The 17,578-nt window shown below is 37.9% G+C and overlaps 1 protein-coding gene across 3 annotated transcripts in view; it reads right to left on the bottom strand.

Annotated features, from left to right (window-relative positions):
- Positions 1-6,104, bottom strand: part of TAFA5 (TAFA chemokine like family member 5) — a 335,125-nt gene extending 329,021 nt beyond the window's left edge. Inside the window, exon 1 of one of the 3 annotated variants that reach the window (XR_004253833.1) lies at positions 5,764-6,103. Coding sequence is in view for 2 of the 3 variants with exons in the window: in XM_032195851.1 (XP_032051742.1) it covers positions 5,764-5,854 (91 nt within the window). In the remaining variant the exon portion in view is untranslated. Of the gene's footprint in view, positions 1-5,763 lie in introns of all 3 variants that reach the window. The other 2 variants (XM_032195851.1, XM_032195859.1) reach the window with 2 other exon arrangements.
- Between the last annotated feature and the right edge of the window lie 11,474 nt (positions 6,105-17,578).

The following is a 17,578-nucleotide window of genomic DNA, read 5'->3' as shown; positions in this document are numbered from 1 at the left end:
AGAAAAAAAATACTACAGTATGCTAAAAGTAGCACAACCCCAAAAGCAGAAAATTTTGCAGCTGGGACAAACTGTCCTCAACTCAGGTTTACTATATATAGGTAACATATGCAGCACATCTGGTACGCAAGGTATCTGACTGTTTTGAGACACAGGTTAAGCATAAAAGGTCAAATAAAATAAATAAATAAATAAATAAACCCTCCACATAAATGATAAATGCAAACTTTTTTCCCCACAGTCTTAAGACCAATGTTCTTTCTTTCTTCTTTCTTTAATTATCTCAAGTAAGTCTTTTGTGTTTTAAAGTAGAAAGAAAAAGAAATCTTAAAGGGAATGTTATCTATCATAATAAATCATATTCAAATTGATTCCAAGAAAAATGTGAGACAGTCTCAAAAAAGTTTTGGAAGACTTTGGAAGACAAATCCTTTCATCACATGTTTTATATAGCAGTAAACATTAGTTCTATCAACTATATAAAGCTATGAACAGAAGGTTATATGAACAGAAAGCCCAGAAAAAAATATCTAGGGTCAACAGACATTTTCAGATGTTAGCAGAGGGGTAGCGGAGTTGTTTGAGGTTATATATCTAAACAGAATAATGCTGCCTGAATGTTTTCAGTTGCAAAACAGAACTTTTTGTGTTCAGAACACACACACACAAAATGCATAAAATACTTTCTGCCATTTTTAAATCTGCAAAAGTGTCAGATAAAGAGATTAATGTTAAGTAAAAACTGTAATCAAGTTACTCAAAACCATTACGAGTAAGAAATTCATTTTTAAAAGTAAATGCTTCAGTATTTTTGCTATTGTGACACTAATTCCACTAAATGTTTTTGATAGATTAGTGCCAGTGAGAGTATAACCAACAATTGCAAAGTTATTCCTAAACCTGGAAAAAAAAGAGATAATTATAAAATATGTACTAAAAAGATACCCTAATCCTACATGTAAGTATATACTAAATTTTCACAAGTGATACTAAAATTCTGTTTTATAACCACAATCATCTGTTTATAACAGAAGTATCAGAATTCTCCTTTCTCTACTTAACTACTTCAGTGTATCAACAGAAAATCACCCTATTTTACATGGCTTGCTCCAGAACATCCACACAGCAGATTAAGAATGTAGTTTTGAGCTCTCAATATTCCAATCCTCTATATTTTAAGTAAGGTTCTTGATTTGAAATCCATGTTTCTGTGTAGTCCCACTCCAAACAGGGCTTACACACTCTAATCTCATAAACCATTCAAAATACTAAATTGTCCTTGCTAGACAAGGTATTCCAGCCTCTTAATTAAGAATCACAGAATTTTAAAAAGCTTCTAAGTATATCACGGGCTGTAATGCACCCTGGCTGCAATATATCCTTATCTTTCTGAATTTACCCTCTAGCTGCACTGTTTTCCATGGTATTCAAATACAAATTTAGAAATTGTATCCTTTACCTATCCCCATTACTACTTGTGAAACCCTGTGATTTACCTATCCCCATTACTACTGCAACAGAATGGGGAACATGTGCTACTAGGTGAAAAGGGTTCTTGTCTGGGGGCAAAGAAGTTCCCAGAATTAACGTGTGTAACATCAACTCAATGCTTTCCCTGTTCTCTCAGGGAAAAAAAAAAATGTTAAAGAAAAATAGATTATAAATAATTTAAAAGCAGGCTCGGGCAGTGAAAGTAATTCCTTATTTTTAATTTTCAATGATGTATGTATGCAAAAAAAGTTTTCAGTTTCAGTTTGTTTCAGTTTTCAACACCTCTTCATACGGACTACAGCTGACTGGAATATGTTAAACTGCTTTGCAAGATGATCAGACAGGCATGGGACTGCAATTATGTATCACAATACCCTTTTCTGGGTTCACAGCTCTATTCATCTTTTAGAAACACTGAAGGACAGATTGGGCACAGGAGAACGGATTAGCCACAGGACGACCTGCATTTCCACACAAAAGCCTAAGTGTGGAAAAATGGCATCCTGTGTCACCCATTCTTTACTTCCTGAAAAAAAAACCAACCAAACAAAAAAAAACATATTCATGAAAATAGACATTTAAAAAGCTCTTTCCCACTCATCTCAGAACAAGCATTCATTGTTTCTTACACCATTTAAACTGCAGCAATGTAAGGCTACTACTAAATTGCCTCAACTCAAAAATGAGTATTAAAATATTTAAGAATGAAGGCATGTCTACTTAGAAAAAATGTAAGTTCAGCATAGAAACTAAAAAGAAAAATTAACACTGTTAAAATTCTCAGCTGATCATTGCAACACCCAATATCGTATCTATGAATGTGACTGAAGGAGGGATTTGGTTCTGGCTATAAGTTTTAGTTGGATGTCATGAAAGTTCCACACTCTGTAGCCATGCAGCATAACTGAAACTATAAAAATATCTTGTGTTAATAGGTGATAAGAGCATAATGTAATAGATAACATCGCTAGTTCTAAGCAAGTAAAAGAAAAATTAATAAAGAAAAAGAAAAGTGGCAATTATTTTCAGATGTTGTAAGAAAAATAATAAGCAGTAAATACCAAAAAAAAAAAAAAAAGCAAAAGTGAGAAGAGTTTGTTAATGAATTAAGTCAGACTTTTAATTAATTTTACATGTCATTCTTCTTAAATCAATTGGCCTGCATACAAAAGAAATGCTTGCTGTATGAACTTGCACTGTGAAATTGTCTCAGGAGATATATGCTATCAACTAATCTGATCAGGCTAGGCAAACTGGTGGCTTACTTGTTTGTTGTTTGGGACTACAGGAAATTACCCTTCTGCACAAGAAATAATCAAATGAAAATGTCCAAGTATTTAACTTAGGAATTCGACCGCACAGCTGAGTTACAAACAATGAGCCCATGTAGTTCATTAGGCTCCGATGGGAAATTAATCTTTTTGCCAGGAAATCAACAGTCTAGCAACATTATGTGCAATGAGACACAGCATTCCTAAACCTTTTATAACATTTTAATGCAAAGGGATAACTCTGATATCAGAGAAAAATTCCAAATCTTGAAGTTGAGGTAAGAGCCATTTCACATGTTCTCTTTCTTTACACATACGTATTTAATAAACTAGACTTACAGTTAAATTGTTTCTTAGTCCTTTCCTTACACTTCTTTCCATTGCTTTCCTATTGAAAATAATCAAACACTTAAGTTTTAAAATAAAACAGATTTTTTTTTTTTTTTGCTTTGGTTAATTGTTTACAAAATACAGATTAAGCTTAATCTATTTTTTTCTTCTTTTACATGCCTGCATTTAATTCTACTATGGCTAAAACTACCATTTTATTAGACATTTTTAAAGTTCTTTGTAAAGAAAAACTCAGTTATACCACCTAGAGTTTCAGCCAATTCCACTAATTCAATGTCAAGATTGAAACTGCAGGGGGAAATACATACACTGCTGAAGTAATTACACAGAGGGGGTCAAAATGCTACTGTGGAGATCAGCACCCATCACAAAAAGGCTGACAACTAGTCTGATACATGCAATCTGTATTGACGGTAAGTATACAGTTCACGGTGTTAAACAAGGCAGAAGTATTTTGTTCACAAATATAAACAAACTGATGAAATTAAGTTATCCAACATGTTTCAGACCTTCAGTTCTCTGTCTGCAGCCCACATTAAGAGTGGCTATGTGAAAAATGGAAGAGAAGTGATGTAAAACGTGTTACAGTGCTTGGGGTATGGCCATGGTTTCTGCTTTTATATATTAACTTGGTAGCTTTCCACCCTTCGATGCAAAAAGAAATATTGTAAGTGAAACAAAATGCTTCTTCCTTTACGGATTATTTATGATAATACATGTCTCAAAATCAAGGAGTGAAAGAAAGAAAGAAAGAAAGAAAGAAAGAAAGAAAGAAAGAAAGAAAGAAAGAAAGAAAGAAAGAAAGAAAGAAAGAAAGAAAAGAAAGAAAGAAAGAAAGAGAGAAAGAAGAGAGAAAGAGAGAGAAAGAAAGAGGAGAAAGAAAGAGAGAAAGAAGAGAGAAAGAAAGAAGAGAAAGAGAGGAAAGAAAGAGAGAAAGAAAGAGAGAAGAGAGAAAGAGAGAAAGAGAGAAAGAGAGAAAGACTATGTGGTCGAGAAAGATTGAGAAAGAGCGAATGAGAGAAAGAGAAGAAAGAAAGAAGAAAGAAAGAAAGAAGAAAGAAAGAAAGAAAGAAAGAAAGAAAGAAAGAAAGATAAGAAAGAAAGAAAGAAAGAAAGAAAGAAAGAAAGAAAAAGCATAATGTAAATAACATAAAAAAACAATAGGCTAAAATGACTGGCCACATTTATTTCGGCAAAAATCTCCTCAAAATGAGTCATTTGATTAGATAGAAATATATAAAAACACTAGTCCTAGCATTTTAAAAGAATGTTAAATAAGTGAATATGTGGGAGGCAATACACACAATGCAATTAAAGCATGGGTAGGTTTCTTAAAGGAGAAATCTCTAGCACTGTCAATATCCAGAGATAACACTTCTTAATTAACCAAAGCGGGCAAATCAGTGTTTATTTATTTCAGAAAAGATCTGTGCAAATGTACAGTCTGGTGTTATTTCTCGGCCTGACCCTGAATTAACACCAGCAGCGATCCTTCAGTGCTTGCAAGGTTGTCGCTTTGCCCAGTCTTGAGTGAAACTTTGTCCCAGTCACATAAAAGTTTTTGGTTTTTTTTTCCACGCTTTGCACAGCCAGCACTCTGAATTCAGCCGGGCTCCTTCTTCCGGCAGCTAGCATCCCAGCTACACTACAGTGCTAAAAAAGAATAAAAACTCCCACATTTTTGTATTATGTTTGTTAACACTGCTTAAAGAACAGCAGTGGTCTCTCTCATACACCACCCAATACAAATACATCTCTCAGGACTCACACTTGAGTCTCAGACCAGTTTGCTTTACAAAAAAGGGAGGGAATATTACATCAGGAATAATAATAATGATGATAATAATAATAATAATAATTTCCTGATGAAGGAAAAAAATAAGAAAAAAATATACACATAGGAGGGATACTGCCCAAGAAAATTCCTCTATCCATGTAGTCAAATGCTTTTTTTTTTTTTTTTCCAACACAATCCATGCAGAAAACAAAAAACAAAACAAAAAAAGGCCCACCACATAATCCAAACTGTTCTTGCCAGTAAATTGTCATAATAATTTTCTGACCGCAAGGTGGAAAAAAAAACGGGAGCCTTGAAAGCATGCAAAGGCCTCTTCTAGTTTTGGGGCAGCAAGGAGGAGAAGGAAGATGCTGAATGCCCAGGATTTGCTCTGCCCTGCCCTTTCCACAGAACTTTAGTGCCATCTATTGAAAATTTACTGAATAAGGAAGAGGGAAAGGATGCCTATTGATTTGGTATAAAAATAAGACGTTTACTTGTTAAGGGTTTTTTGGTTTATTAATACTCCCATGATGACTACTGTTCTGTGGTCATCTGACAGCAACAAATATTTTCTATACACTAGACATGCCCCATAAAGAAATGAGACATTGGCTAAAACACAGAATACAAGCATCACACACATAATATATATATGCATTTACCGAGAATTTAAGTCTAAAGCTACCTATTTTCTAAAGGAACAAACATGAGAAGGCTTTAAACGGAAAGGAAAAAAAAAAAAAAGAAAAAGAAAAAGCGTGAAAACACTGCTGTAAATAGAACATACTGGAAACAGTAAAAATAATTAAGGCACCTCGCACAGACCGTAGTATTAAAGCACAGGGTATGTAGACATGCAGATATAATTACCTTCTTTAAGAAACTGTGAGTGGATGACAAATATAAGAAAACAGCAGATCGCTGCTCCTGCTAGTGCCCATAAAGCTTTCAAGAGCTGCATCTCGGGTCTGAAACTCAGTAAATACCCAGAAAGTCACACAATGAATTTCCACAGCGATGCATCAACGCTTTTTTTTTTTTTTTTTCTCCCCCCCCCCTTTCCGTGCGCCAGGCGCGGCGGCTGCCGGCGGGGACCCAACAACGCTCCCGAGCAGGGGCGGGCGAGCCCGGGGGCTGCGGAGGAGGGGCCGGGGGGCTTCACACCTCCTCGCCAAGCCAGCGGGCGCGGGGCTCCATGAATCAGCGCTGCGGCTCCGCGCCCAGCCGAGCCGAGCCGAGCCGAGCCGTGCCGAGCCGTGCCGGGGGCAGGGGCTGCGCAACAGCGCCCGCGGGGCCGCCGCCGCCGCCGCCACCACCGCCCGCTTCAGGGGGCGCCGCCGCCGGGGGGCGCGGGGCGTGCGGGGGCCGGGCCCACCCCGCCGAGGCTCCGCGGGGGCCGCTGCGGCATCGCCGGGCTGCGGGAGCCGCTCGTTCGCTGCCGGCTCCTTCCTTCGTCGGGCCGCCGCCGCCGCTCGCTGCCACGGCTCCGGGAGGAGGGAGAGGGAGGGGACGGGGGGGAGCGGGGGGAGGGAGGGATTTCTCTTCGCTGCAACTTCTCCCCGGCTGGCGGCAATTTGTTGCACCCCCCCCCCCTCCTTTTCCTCCTCCTCCTCCCGGCTCGGAGATCCTCTCTGCTCGAGGGGGGGCTCGCCTCACAGCCCGCCCTCCCCGCTGGGGAGAGCCGGCCTCCGCCGAGGCTCGCACCTCCTCGCCGCCGGCCTCCCCGGGGGCTCCCCCTCAGCCCCCCGGCCGCCACCAGCCCCTCGCCCGCGGGACCCGACCCCGTCCCGGTGCCGCTCGCCGGGCTACGGCGATCGCAGCCTCCAGCTCGGTGCCTCCGCCGCAGCAAGGAGGCAAATGAAAGAATGCCATCAATCACCCCCCTCCCTGCAAAAATAATAATAACAAAAAGCCAACGCTGGGGGTTTTGCTGCCGCTTTCCCCCCTCCAGCGGAAAGCTGTGGAGGTGCCGCGGGTTGTGCGCGGCCGCGGGGTCCTCCCGATTTCGTGTCCCCCCCTCTCGGCCGGCCGGGGCTGGCGGGGGCGAAGGGGGAAGCGGAGGAGGAGCAGGATGGGGCTGGAGGCGGCGGCAGTGCCGGGGGGGTCCCCTCTCGCCCCCCGCCGCCGGGGAGCTCCAAGTTGGGGCGCCTCACGGGGCCGGCCAAAAAGCGGGTGCACAGCGGCGGCCGAAGCCTCAGCGGCTGGGATAGACACAAGAGCGCGTCCATAGCTCCGAAGACGGAAAGAAACCAAGTAGAGGGATGCTTGTGAGAGAAGTCCTAGCATTGCTTCCGTGGCTCTTTGGTGAAATGTTTCCCTTTCTGTTCTTTTATTATTATCATTATTTTATTTATTTATTTTTTTTAAGATCATTATTTAAATATTTTCTTAATTTTTAGAAAGGGGTTTTAAGAGGCTTGGAAGGACGGATTAATAAAATATCAGTATTTTTGTTGGGCAAATGTTTCCCTCGTTGTTGATGATTTGTGTTGCGTTCCTCCCTGTGTATTTTGCTCTTTCACTGGTAGCACAGGGAAATGTTAAAAGCAGCTATCTTTTGAATTTTAAACTTCACACAAATCCCTATAAACCCATTTATTGCATTTACTGTATTTGAAGATTACAGCAATGCAATGTTAAAGCAATGTCATAGCTACACTAGAGATATTCCAATGTAAATCTTTCATTCTGAAACATACCCTTTGGTAAGAAATTGGCCATGCTTGGGCTCAGTTCAAGTTGGGTTTTGTTTGTTTGTTTGTCTTCTGCATGAAAGGGAAAAGTGTCAAACAGCTAAAGAAAATACACGTATTTTATACTTAAGCAATCAGCAGAAAAAAAAAAAAAAAAAAAAAAAAAGAAAAACAACCTCACAAGCCACCCTGAAATGGTGTCATTTTTTTTAAAGTCCACAGATAAGTGGATTTTAAAGGTGTCTCAAACTTAAGAGTTTATGCAGTCCAGGATAAGCACCATGTATAAACTTAGCAGTTTGAACTGCTAAGTTTAGAGAGAAACCCTATGACGAATTTTACATATCGCTTTCCTAGAAGCATGTGGAGATATGCTGCCAGTGGGTCAAAATCTCTTGCTTGCTCCTTTGAGGTTCAAGATGACAGTGCTGCTCCCATGTACTTTGATTTTAAGCTAGTCTTACTTGGAGCTTCTGAATTAGATGAATACTCCTGGGCTTTAGTGGGCTTTGGATCAGATCCTTTCATAAGCAAGGCATCAGAATGAGGCAGTGTGCTTCTTGGCCACAGGGGAGTCACTCGACATGCACACTAGTGTAAGTGGGAGCAAAATCTGGTTCATCGCTCGCACCGTACAGAGATAGTTAGTCTCATAGCAACAAGGGATTCCAGAAGACTTCCCATTTGGGAGGACAGTGGTACCTGGCAACGATGCTCGCTGTACTAAATATGGTTCACTGTGGTTTTTGTATTTTCTTAATTGACTTGGACCTTTCAAAGGTGGTGAGTCCTATTCAAAAACAGCCACCTTCAATATCTTGACTTGTCACATGGATAAAGATTTATAAAATATTAAAGATATCTCAAGTTACCAACATGGGCTTCTCTTGAAGACTTCTGAATAAATTCCCTTGACAAAAATGCCCCATTATCTTTCAGCCTATTAAGATTTGAACCCCCAGCTAATACAATAACACCTATCCAACAGTTTCTAAGCTGCTTAGGCTAAGAGAGATTTATAGAACTAACTCACTTCGTATTTCCAGGTTTTTGCCAAAGCTCTGACCCCATGTGTCTCCAGTAATATAGAGGGGCAAAGGGCTATGGTCTCAGCATTAGCTTCTGCCTGGATTCCCCTCCACAGGAACTTCTCCACTTGTGTTTTAATGTTAAAGAGAGATGTGGAGCACCTGAAAGCTCCTTCATGCAGGTAAAAGATGACGATGGCATTAGAAGACATTTCCAACACAGTGCATGGTTGGAAAAAGTAGTAAGGAAAGCATTTTCCTGATGGCCAAGGAGCAAAAGCAAATGTGTTTGAGATATGAGTTCTTTCCAGTTCCTATGGGAAAGCAGCACAACAAATAAGTGCATCATTTCCAAGTGTATGTTCTCTTTTGGAAACACAGTTCATTTGTTCCTTTTACTGAAACTTCTGTCTAGTTCAACAGAATTACTAAAACTGGAACTCTGCAGTGAAGACAGCAGCCTTTGCTCAATTCTGTAGTTTTAAAAATATTTTTGTACTCTGTATTTAGTTCTGTGGGGAAAAAAAAAAAAAACAAAAAACAAAAACAAACCAAGCCAAAACAAAACAAGACAAACTATAAAACTTTAAAAGATCTATTCTTCAGTACCAAGATATTTTATAAATAAGAAGATGCTAAAGTTCCTGAAATGTGACCATGTCTAGATTGTGTTCCATACCACTGTAACTAAGTCTCTAGTACTTTCAGTTGTGTTGAATGTTTCTTGCATGATTATTTTATTACTGTTCATGCAATAAACCCCAAAATTATGCATGTCCAATGCAGATCTAAATGCAGTAGCACAAGAGATGACGTTAGCCCATTCTCACTAATGAATTTGGAATCTACCACTGGCTTTGAAGAACATACGCATGCACGCATGCACACACACACACACACAAAAAAAAAAAAAAAAAAAAAAGCAGGCAATATCTATTATTAGCCAAACTTTTGCTGATGCCCACTGGATTTCATTTTTGTTACTTTTGAGTTACTCAGGCAATAGTCTGTCACCAGCCACTTCAGGCTATTATTCTAGCCCAGCAGTTCTCTCAGCTGGGATGTTTCTCCTAAGTTACATGTAAGTTTAACATTTTATTTTGTTCTAATTCACCCAATTTATCTCTCACATATGCCTGAAGTGGCATTATAAATCCTTTCCCATTTTGAATCTACTCAAAATAGATGATATATTGAATATACAGAAATGAATACAGATGGATATATTTCCACCAATTATCTTTTGCAGCTTTTAAATATTTTTCCCCCGCTGCTCTCTGCATACCAACAGCTGGTTCACATTTCTTTGCATCTGGGCTAGTCACAACTGCAGCAGTTCTCCAAATACCATCGCTTATCTTCAGCTGATGCTGGGCAATGCCACTGAAGTAGAAGTTTATCTCTGAAGAGACTCTATTAATCTCTGGTTTGTGATGTGTATAGCTGCACTAGGAATTACGAACACATATCCATCCTACCATCTCCTTCCTTGAACACCTAAAAATTTTGCTTTATTTTTTCTTCACTCACCTAATCAGCTGATGTGTTAATGTCTGTAATGATTTTTTGACAAACCAAACCCTGCTTCCTGCTCTTTCTCCTAATTGCAGATTCATAAAAGGGATAATGCAGCAAGGATATTTTAGAATAACCAACGTGCAATTTCTTTGCTGTAGTGCCTAATTTCTGTCTAATATTTCTGATATGTCTTTTAAAAATACCTTTGGCTTTCCAATTATATTATTTTGCTGTTCTTGCCTTCTTCCCACCATCTTACTGACTTTCACTTCAGGTATGATTATATTCCACTCTTCTATTTATAGAGAAAGAACTGCGCTAGCAGCCTGTGTCCTGTGGACAGTTGCCCATAGGGAACTCATTGCACTTTCTCCCACTTAGCAGTTACCAGTTGATAATTGCTTTTGGCCACTGCTGCTAAAGGCTTTATATGAGCTGGCTAAGATGTGAAAGGCTTTGTAAGACCACTGCCATCCCTTGACCTCCTGGTAAGTTCCCCAACACCACAAATTAGAAATGACATGATATGCCAGTTGCAGGTACTATGGATAGTATGTTACCGTCCTCCTCCATCCATGTCGTACTCATGGACCATCTTCCTTGTATCTGCTCATCAAGCAATCTCCCTTTATATCATTCAAAGCTTTAAACAGCTCACTTCTGTAATGCTGATTTTGTACTCTTTCATTTCACCTTACACACACAACCTGTTACAGGGAGCACCTAGCTTTCTAGTAGCTGCTCTGACACATTTAACAGCACAATTATAGATGACTTAGTAACCACCCATTGACTAAAAATAACCTAGCAACTGAAGACACACTTACGTATTTATACTTAGATATCCCAGAGGAACCCTTCACAGCTCTTGGAGCTGGGGAAAACATATGTATCTCACCAAATACAGCAGGCTAGGAATCCTCAGGGGTGGGGGCGAGGGGATATAAGGGGAAGAGATAACATTGCACAGCTGAAAGATTTTCCAGACAACACTCTGCCAGCTAATCCAACTCTTTTCCAACTAGCTCTGCAATTAAAGTTTCCTACTGAGAACAATGACAGCATTATGACCTGGGGAATTTCTGACATAGAAAAAAACTAACACATTTGGGACTACAAAATTTAGAGCCTTACAAATTCAGTTCCTACACTGATGGTAATTGCAACCAGTACGTATCCATAGGATCTAGTGCCAGTATGCGTATAAGAGAATACGTGAGCTGTCATGAATGAGATGCCACTGAGGAGGGAGCTAGGACAGCATACCCTGTGTGAGGAACCTGCAATGCTGAAACTCTTTTGCCTTCCAGAGCACGGAATTGTTTTTATGTGAGAGGTACCAAGTTTTCACTCAGGCTCTTCAGGAAGAAATATATTGAAGTCTGAAGAGAGAGGCAAATACTTAAAGGCAGTCCTCTAAACGATGTGATTTCATTTCTGTGATACATGATTATATATGTTATGTCTGCCTGTGGATAGTTTCATATATTTGGGGGGGGGGGGGGGGGGGGGGGAGAGAGAGAGTCTGTATTAAATTGACAGAACCACACGTCCTAATGGAGAACTTGTAATATTATGTTGTCTGCCTGCCCTTCCTTTCTTGCTTCCATTTTTTTTTTTTTCCTGTTTTGTTTATGGCCTTCATGTACTTGAAATGCTTTCAAAACACTTTCATTTGTCTACAAAGTCCCGAATAGGCAGCAACTTACATTCAGGAGAACTACTAATTTCAAAGAGGAAGTCTACAAAGTCTCAAGGGTCTTTCTACCTGATTCCAGTTGTAAGATATTGAAATAATTCAGAGAGTATATAACTATTGGAACTCACAGTTAAGACTGATGGATAAGGCATAGTCTTGAATGTTCCAGTGACTGTAGGGCTACAGAAAACACTGAAATTGAGAAGGCTTATCCTCTTATTTTCACTTTTTATATTTTAAAATTGACTGCATTTTTTAACAATTCCCTACTCAAACTAAAATAATATATTTGTTTACTATATATATACATTACCAAAAAGATTTGTATTAGAACCACAATTATTAAACACATTAATTTAATTAATTAATTTATGGTCCATAGTATCCAGCATCACTTCCTGAGAGTCTAGCCCCATACACACAATTGAAAGGCTGTTATGTTCAGTGAGTAAATTCCTCATGAGACCTGTAAGCCATGCAGAGTAAGTATGTAAGTCATGTAAGTCAAGTTATAGCAAACCTTTATAGAATAGCCAACAGTACAGTATAGTAGTGCTGTATGGAAAAGTTAAAAAGTTAACTTTCTGGTGTTTCCCCTCACCTAAATGGAGATAGTAAAAAAAAAAAAAATAATAATAATAAATAAAAAATCCAAATACAACAGGAACAATACTATACAAACTCAACCTCACTGGCAACTTGGCCAATAAGCTCTATGACCTAAGTAAAGTAAAGCTCTAACCAGAGAACCTTACTTTTTATTTAGCTCAAAACACGCATATCACAAACACTGATCAGGATCCAGAGTCACGGAACAATGGAAACTTTTAATTACTGATTCTTACTGTGGTCAGTAGGAAAGGGAGCTGCAGCAAAAATGGAGCATATCTTTTAATTACTGATTCTTACTGTGGTCAGTAGGAAAGGGAGCTGCAGCAAAAATTGAACATATCTAAAACAAACAAGGCACCTCCAGAGTTAGATAAAACACGTTCTGAACATACAAGGAAGAGACAACGACTGTGTCTTCACTGTTTTAGCATGTTAGTGGATATTACTGAGAGAAGAGGCAATCTTTGGTTGCAAATAAACTAGTGGAGGGGAAACAAATATTTCTCAGACAAATGTGCTGATGTTTTAAAAATATTCAAAACCTCAGATAGACATTTGAATATTGTTACATGCACGAAATGAACAATTATTACATTTTATGTATAAATTAAAATGGGTTTACCACTATGGCACTCTTGTTTTAAGCCTGAAAACTCTCATGTTTTCAAAAAATTTATACCTGCATCAGACTGTGACATTAAAAGGAACCCAGAATATTATACATTAAGTTTCTTCTGGGTCTGTTTTCAGGAGTTCATTTCAAAATCTCGAATAAGTAAAGGCAAAATTAGAAAACAAACTTCTTTTTATTCTGAAATATAAACCAATAATATTGCAAGCCATTCATGTATAATATGTACTAGCTTTTGACAGTACAAAAAAAAAAAAAAAAAAAAGTACTAGCCAGTCTTTAGATATTCTTAGATATGTCCAGATAACACTAAAGAGTGTAAGCCATATTTTGTTCAGTAGGGTGAAAATGGATTACTGCAAGCTAATATGAGATTTATTACTGGACTCTGTGCTATGAGGAATTAACACGCTGGAGGCCCTATCAATGTACACCTGGGGTGGGATAATGGTAGGAAAAGCATATTTTCCTACCTTCTCCTGCATGTGGAACCTACTTACTACTTGTTTGCTTGCACTTTTTTGTAGATTTTTTTTTTTTTCTATTTGCCAGACACATCAGACAGTCTATAGCTTACTACAGTTAATGAAGTGGCCACTGTATAGCAGGATTTGACTTTTCTGTGTGTGTGAAAAGCATGTTTATAAAGGGTAATATCTTTTTTGATATTGTTTTGGATTATGCTGTTCTAATAGGAACCCTTTTTCTGTATGTTTACATTGTTTAAAAATAGAGACAATTACTACATGAAATGGAGCATCTAAGATTTTGGCATTAAAAAAAATAATAAACTGCACCCTTACTATACCAGGCAGAATTATCTTTGTCTAATTGCAACTTCAGCTACTGGCAGCACACAGCATGCGCTAACTTCAGTAAAAAACCTGCAGACACTGTAACTGCTTCAGTCAGATTTCAGAAGGATAAAACATTACAAAGAGCATTAAACAAACATTGTAAGAGGTGGAACATGTATTTCTACAGCAGAATATGAATTATCCCTGGACATTGATTACCTTTAAATTAAGAAGGAGAGGAGTGGGCCATGGACCTGTCTTTCTGCCAGCTCCTGGGATATTTTAGCATCATATCTGTGCTGGACTGTCCTGATCTTCATACTTATCAGTGAGCTTTTGAAGAAGACACAGAAAGCTTTCTCTGATTCCTTCACATCATGCACACTCACTGGAAGGTCTAACACCTCATGCCTATACAGCCTTCATTGTGCAAGGGTTGATCTTGAAACAGATAGTTGCCTGTGTCTGTATCTGAAGGGGCAGATGATTCATCACAACTAATTGCTCATGACTGAACAAGAGTCTGTAAGGTAACACGTACAGAGTAGGGATGATCAGAGATTACAGCATGAATATAAACTGAAGTCTTATATTAGCATATTGGTTAAGCCATACCCACAGAAACAGATAGCTTTGACCTTAAAGTCACAGCAAAAATTTGAGTAGTTTTCTTCACTGCTATGCTAATATTATATAATATTACATTAATATAATATTATACATTGAATGGCTACTATAGAAAAAAGTAGGCACGTTATAAGTTGGTAATGATGACAATGTTTTTATGTATGAATTACTATATAGAGATAGATACTGTATTTCATTTTTGAAAATACTTTACATATATATGTAGTGCTTATTTGGTTTTGTTTAACGCTTCAGAGGAAATGGGTATAATCTACTCTGTCATTAATACATAAAATAATAGGTCAGTAACACACTTATAAACTATATGCTCTTGATCCATGCCATAGTGCTTTCAGAATGTGTCAACACTCAGTGATTTCCTTACCCAGCTCAAAAGCATCTTGGAAGCACCCCGGGCAATGTCTCATATACAGCCATTGAGGGTTATCCGCTCCAAAATAGCTGTTATAATCTGAATGGAAGAATCATAAATGATTCAATTGAAATCACTTCTTGCAAAAGGAAATGAACACAGAATAAACTACAACATTAGGGGGTCTAACAGCCCACACACCTGAAGATTTAGAATTGAAGACTTTAGAGTTTCCCCTTATAATCAGCCTGCTGTAAGTAATGGCTACTTTCAGATGCTGAGAACAGTACTCATAAAACTGACCTTCACTGATTTTAGAGGAGCTTTTAGTAATCATTTCAAATATAAGTTAACGAAGCACTTACCCAACTGCATCTGACATGACAGAAACCAGGTGAGTCTCTCTCTTTCCCACCTCCCTCTCCCTCCCTTCTTTGAAAAAGGCTAAGTATTCATATCTTCCCTATAAAGGAAATATAGTATAGTGCATAGCACTTATCTAGCCTTCATAGTAAAACCCAGCCATATGAAATAAAAAATTAAACTATAGTGCCACCGAATGTTGGATACAAAATCAGCTCGCTTTCCAGGTTTTTGTTTGTTTGTTTATGAAGAAACTATGCCAGGAAAAAAAATCTCAAGAAAATTAATAGAATTCCATAAAATCAGAACAGAAACTCCCCAGCCACATGACAATTACTTGCAGAAAAGAAGGAATAGCTAAAGACAGTATAATAAACTAGGATAATTGTTATGGTTACAAGGAGGATTTTAGATGTTTTTAGATGTATTTTAAATGCTAGCTACTTTGAGTATTCTCTTTGCTTACATGTAACAGATTTTTTTCTTCCACTAGATAACACTAGTTTTTAAAATAAGCATGATTTCTTCATAATTACTTTAGAAGAATACAGAAAAGATACAAGAAGCAAGTACTTTATGTAGTAAACTGAAATATCACGTAGTATGAGCAACATAACATCTACTTGTATATTGAGTATTGCCTGAGGGTTTAAGGTCACAAAGGAGATGAGGAAGGGAGAAGTTATTCTGTTGATGAAAACTTGCAGCTGGCATCAATCCTAAAGACATACCTGGGTATGAAGCTGTTTATTCATAAAGTTATCCTATCAAAGTGGACAGAATCAGCATATGAGCCAATAACCTCCTACTGTGAGAAATCACAATTTACTTTGCCGTAAGGAAAAGTTTCTTCCCCTTTCCAGATTATATGCTCTGCTGCTTCATATATAGAAACACAGCCTCAAGAAGTTATCAGAATTTTGTAAGGCAGTCATTAAAATCTAGTAATGCAACTGTAATAGTCTGAGTAGATTTAAATGTTTTCTTTTCCTTTTTCAGATATACTGCTGAAGATGTGTATCTTCTTTTTGACAGGCACAACACAAGATGAAAAAAAAAATAACAAAAGTTTAAATTTTCAACTGTTTCTGGTGGTCATCTTTTTAATTGGCTATCAGAACTGAGTTTTGTAAACTGTCATCTCTTGTTTTGTACACTGTTTTTTTCTATTTATATTAGTCGTTATCATGCCAATTATTTTTGTGTGGCGCACACAGTGTATCAAAGAGGATTAGTTTGATACAATATATAAAACATTCTGCATTTTTTAAAGAAGATAACTTAATCCTTTGAATTATATATATTTTTTTCTCAATATTTTGGTAGAAATTTTATTGTCATTGCCATATGAAAATATATTCACGGAGGAAATTTTTAGTAACCAAGGACTTAAATATATGCCTAATAAACAACAACATCAGTAAGCTTTACATATGTTTTATGTAAAGCAACTAGCAGAAAATAATATCTCATTAATGGTGTTTCCTCTTCTTAGCTTTACTGATACTTTTTATTCAGTCCTGCATCAAGGATTACAAAATCAGGAATTCTGATTAAGAATCCCCAAACACTGGTCTTGCATCTACTGACAGACTGAAAAGAGAGATGGCTGTACTGAATCTTTAGCTAAGCCCAGAAAACAACACATGAGGTTGGGAGCAGACTGATGGCAGTGAAACCAAGTTAAGATTATGAGTTTCTACCTGTATCTCCATTTATAATAACTTTGTACAATGCTGGAATATTGTACCTTACTTCCTTCTTTCATTTGTAGTTCTTCTGTCCAGTGTAGTATATTTTACATATGTGTATAGGATACGAGGATAATACCAATCCCATTCAATTCCCAATCCTAATTGACAGAAAATAAATACATAAATAAATAAATAAATAAATAAATAGTGCAGTTCTGTCCTAGTGCATTGCTCAGAATGTCTGACCATAGTTTAAAAACAATACTTATCCTGAGAAGCCATTGCCTTCCACTTTCGGGAATAATAATATGGGAACTTTGTTAAAAAGCAATCCTACTCAGTACATATTCAAACAACAAATTGTGCATGAATGGACTTCACTGCAAACTGTAAATTAATAACAAGCAGTCCCATGAGCCCCAGAATAAATGAGGTCAATTTTCATATAAGTTTACATTTTTTAATTGACTGCAAGCTCTGATTTCTCACAACTATCCAGCTGAAGACCATGTTGATTCTCTAGATTTAACACAGAAATAGAGAACACAATGTCTGTTCCCAGCATCGGGGCATTTATAGGGTCTCTGTCTTCCAATGATCATGCATTTTCAGAAACTTTTGCAATTGAAGTATATGATACCTTTGTCTCT

This window comes from Aythya fuligula, chromosome 1 (genome assembly GCF_009819795.1).
Source record: "Aythya fuligula isolate bAytFul2 chromosome 1, bAytFul2.pri, whole genome shotgun sequence".
In the NCBI taxonomy this organism is placed as follows: domain Eukaryota; kingdom Metazoa; phylum Chordata; class Aves; order Anseriformes; family Anatidae; genus Aythya; species Aythya fuligula.
The sequence above is the reverse complement of the archived record's forward strand: the minus strand, read 5'-3'. Positions and strand labels throughout refer to the sequence as shown.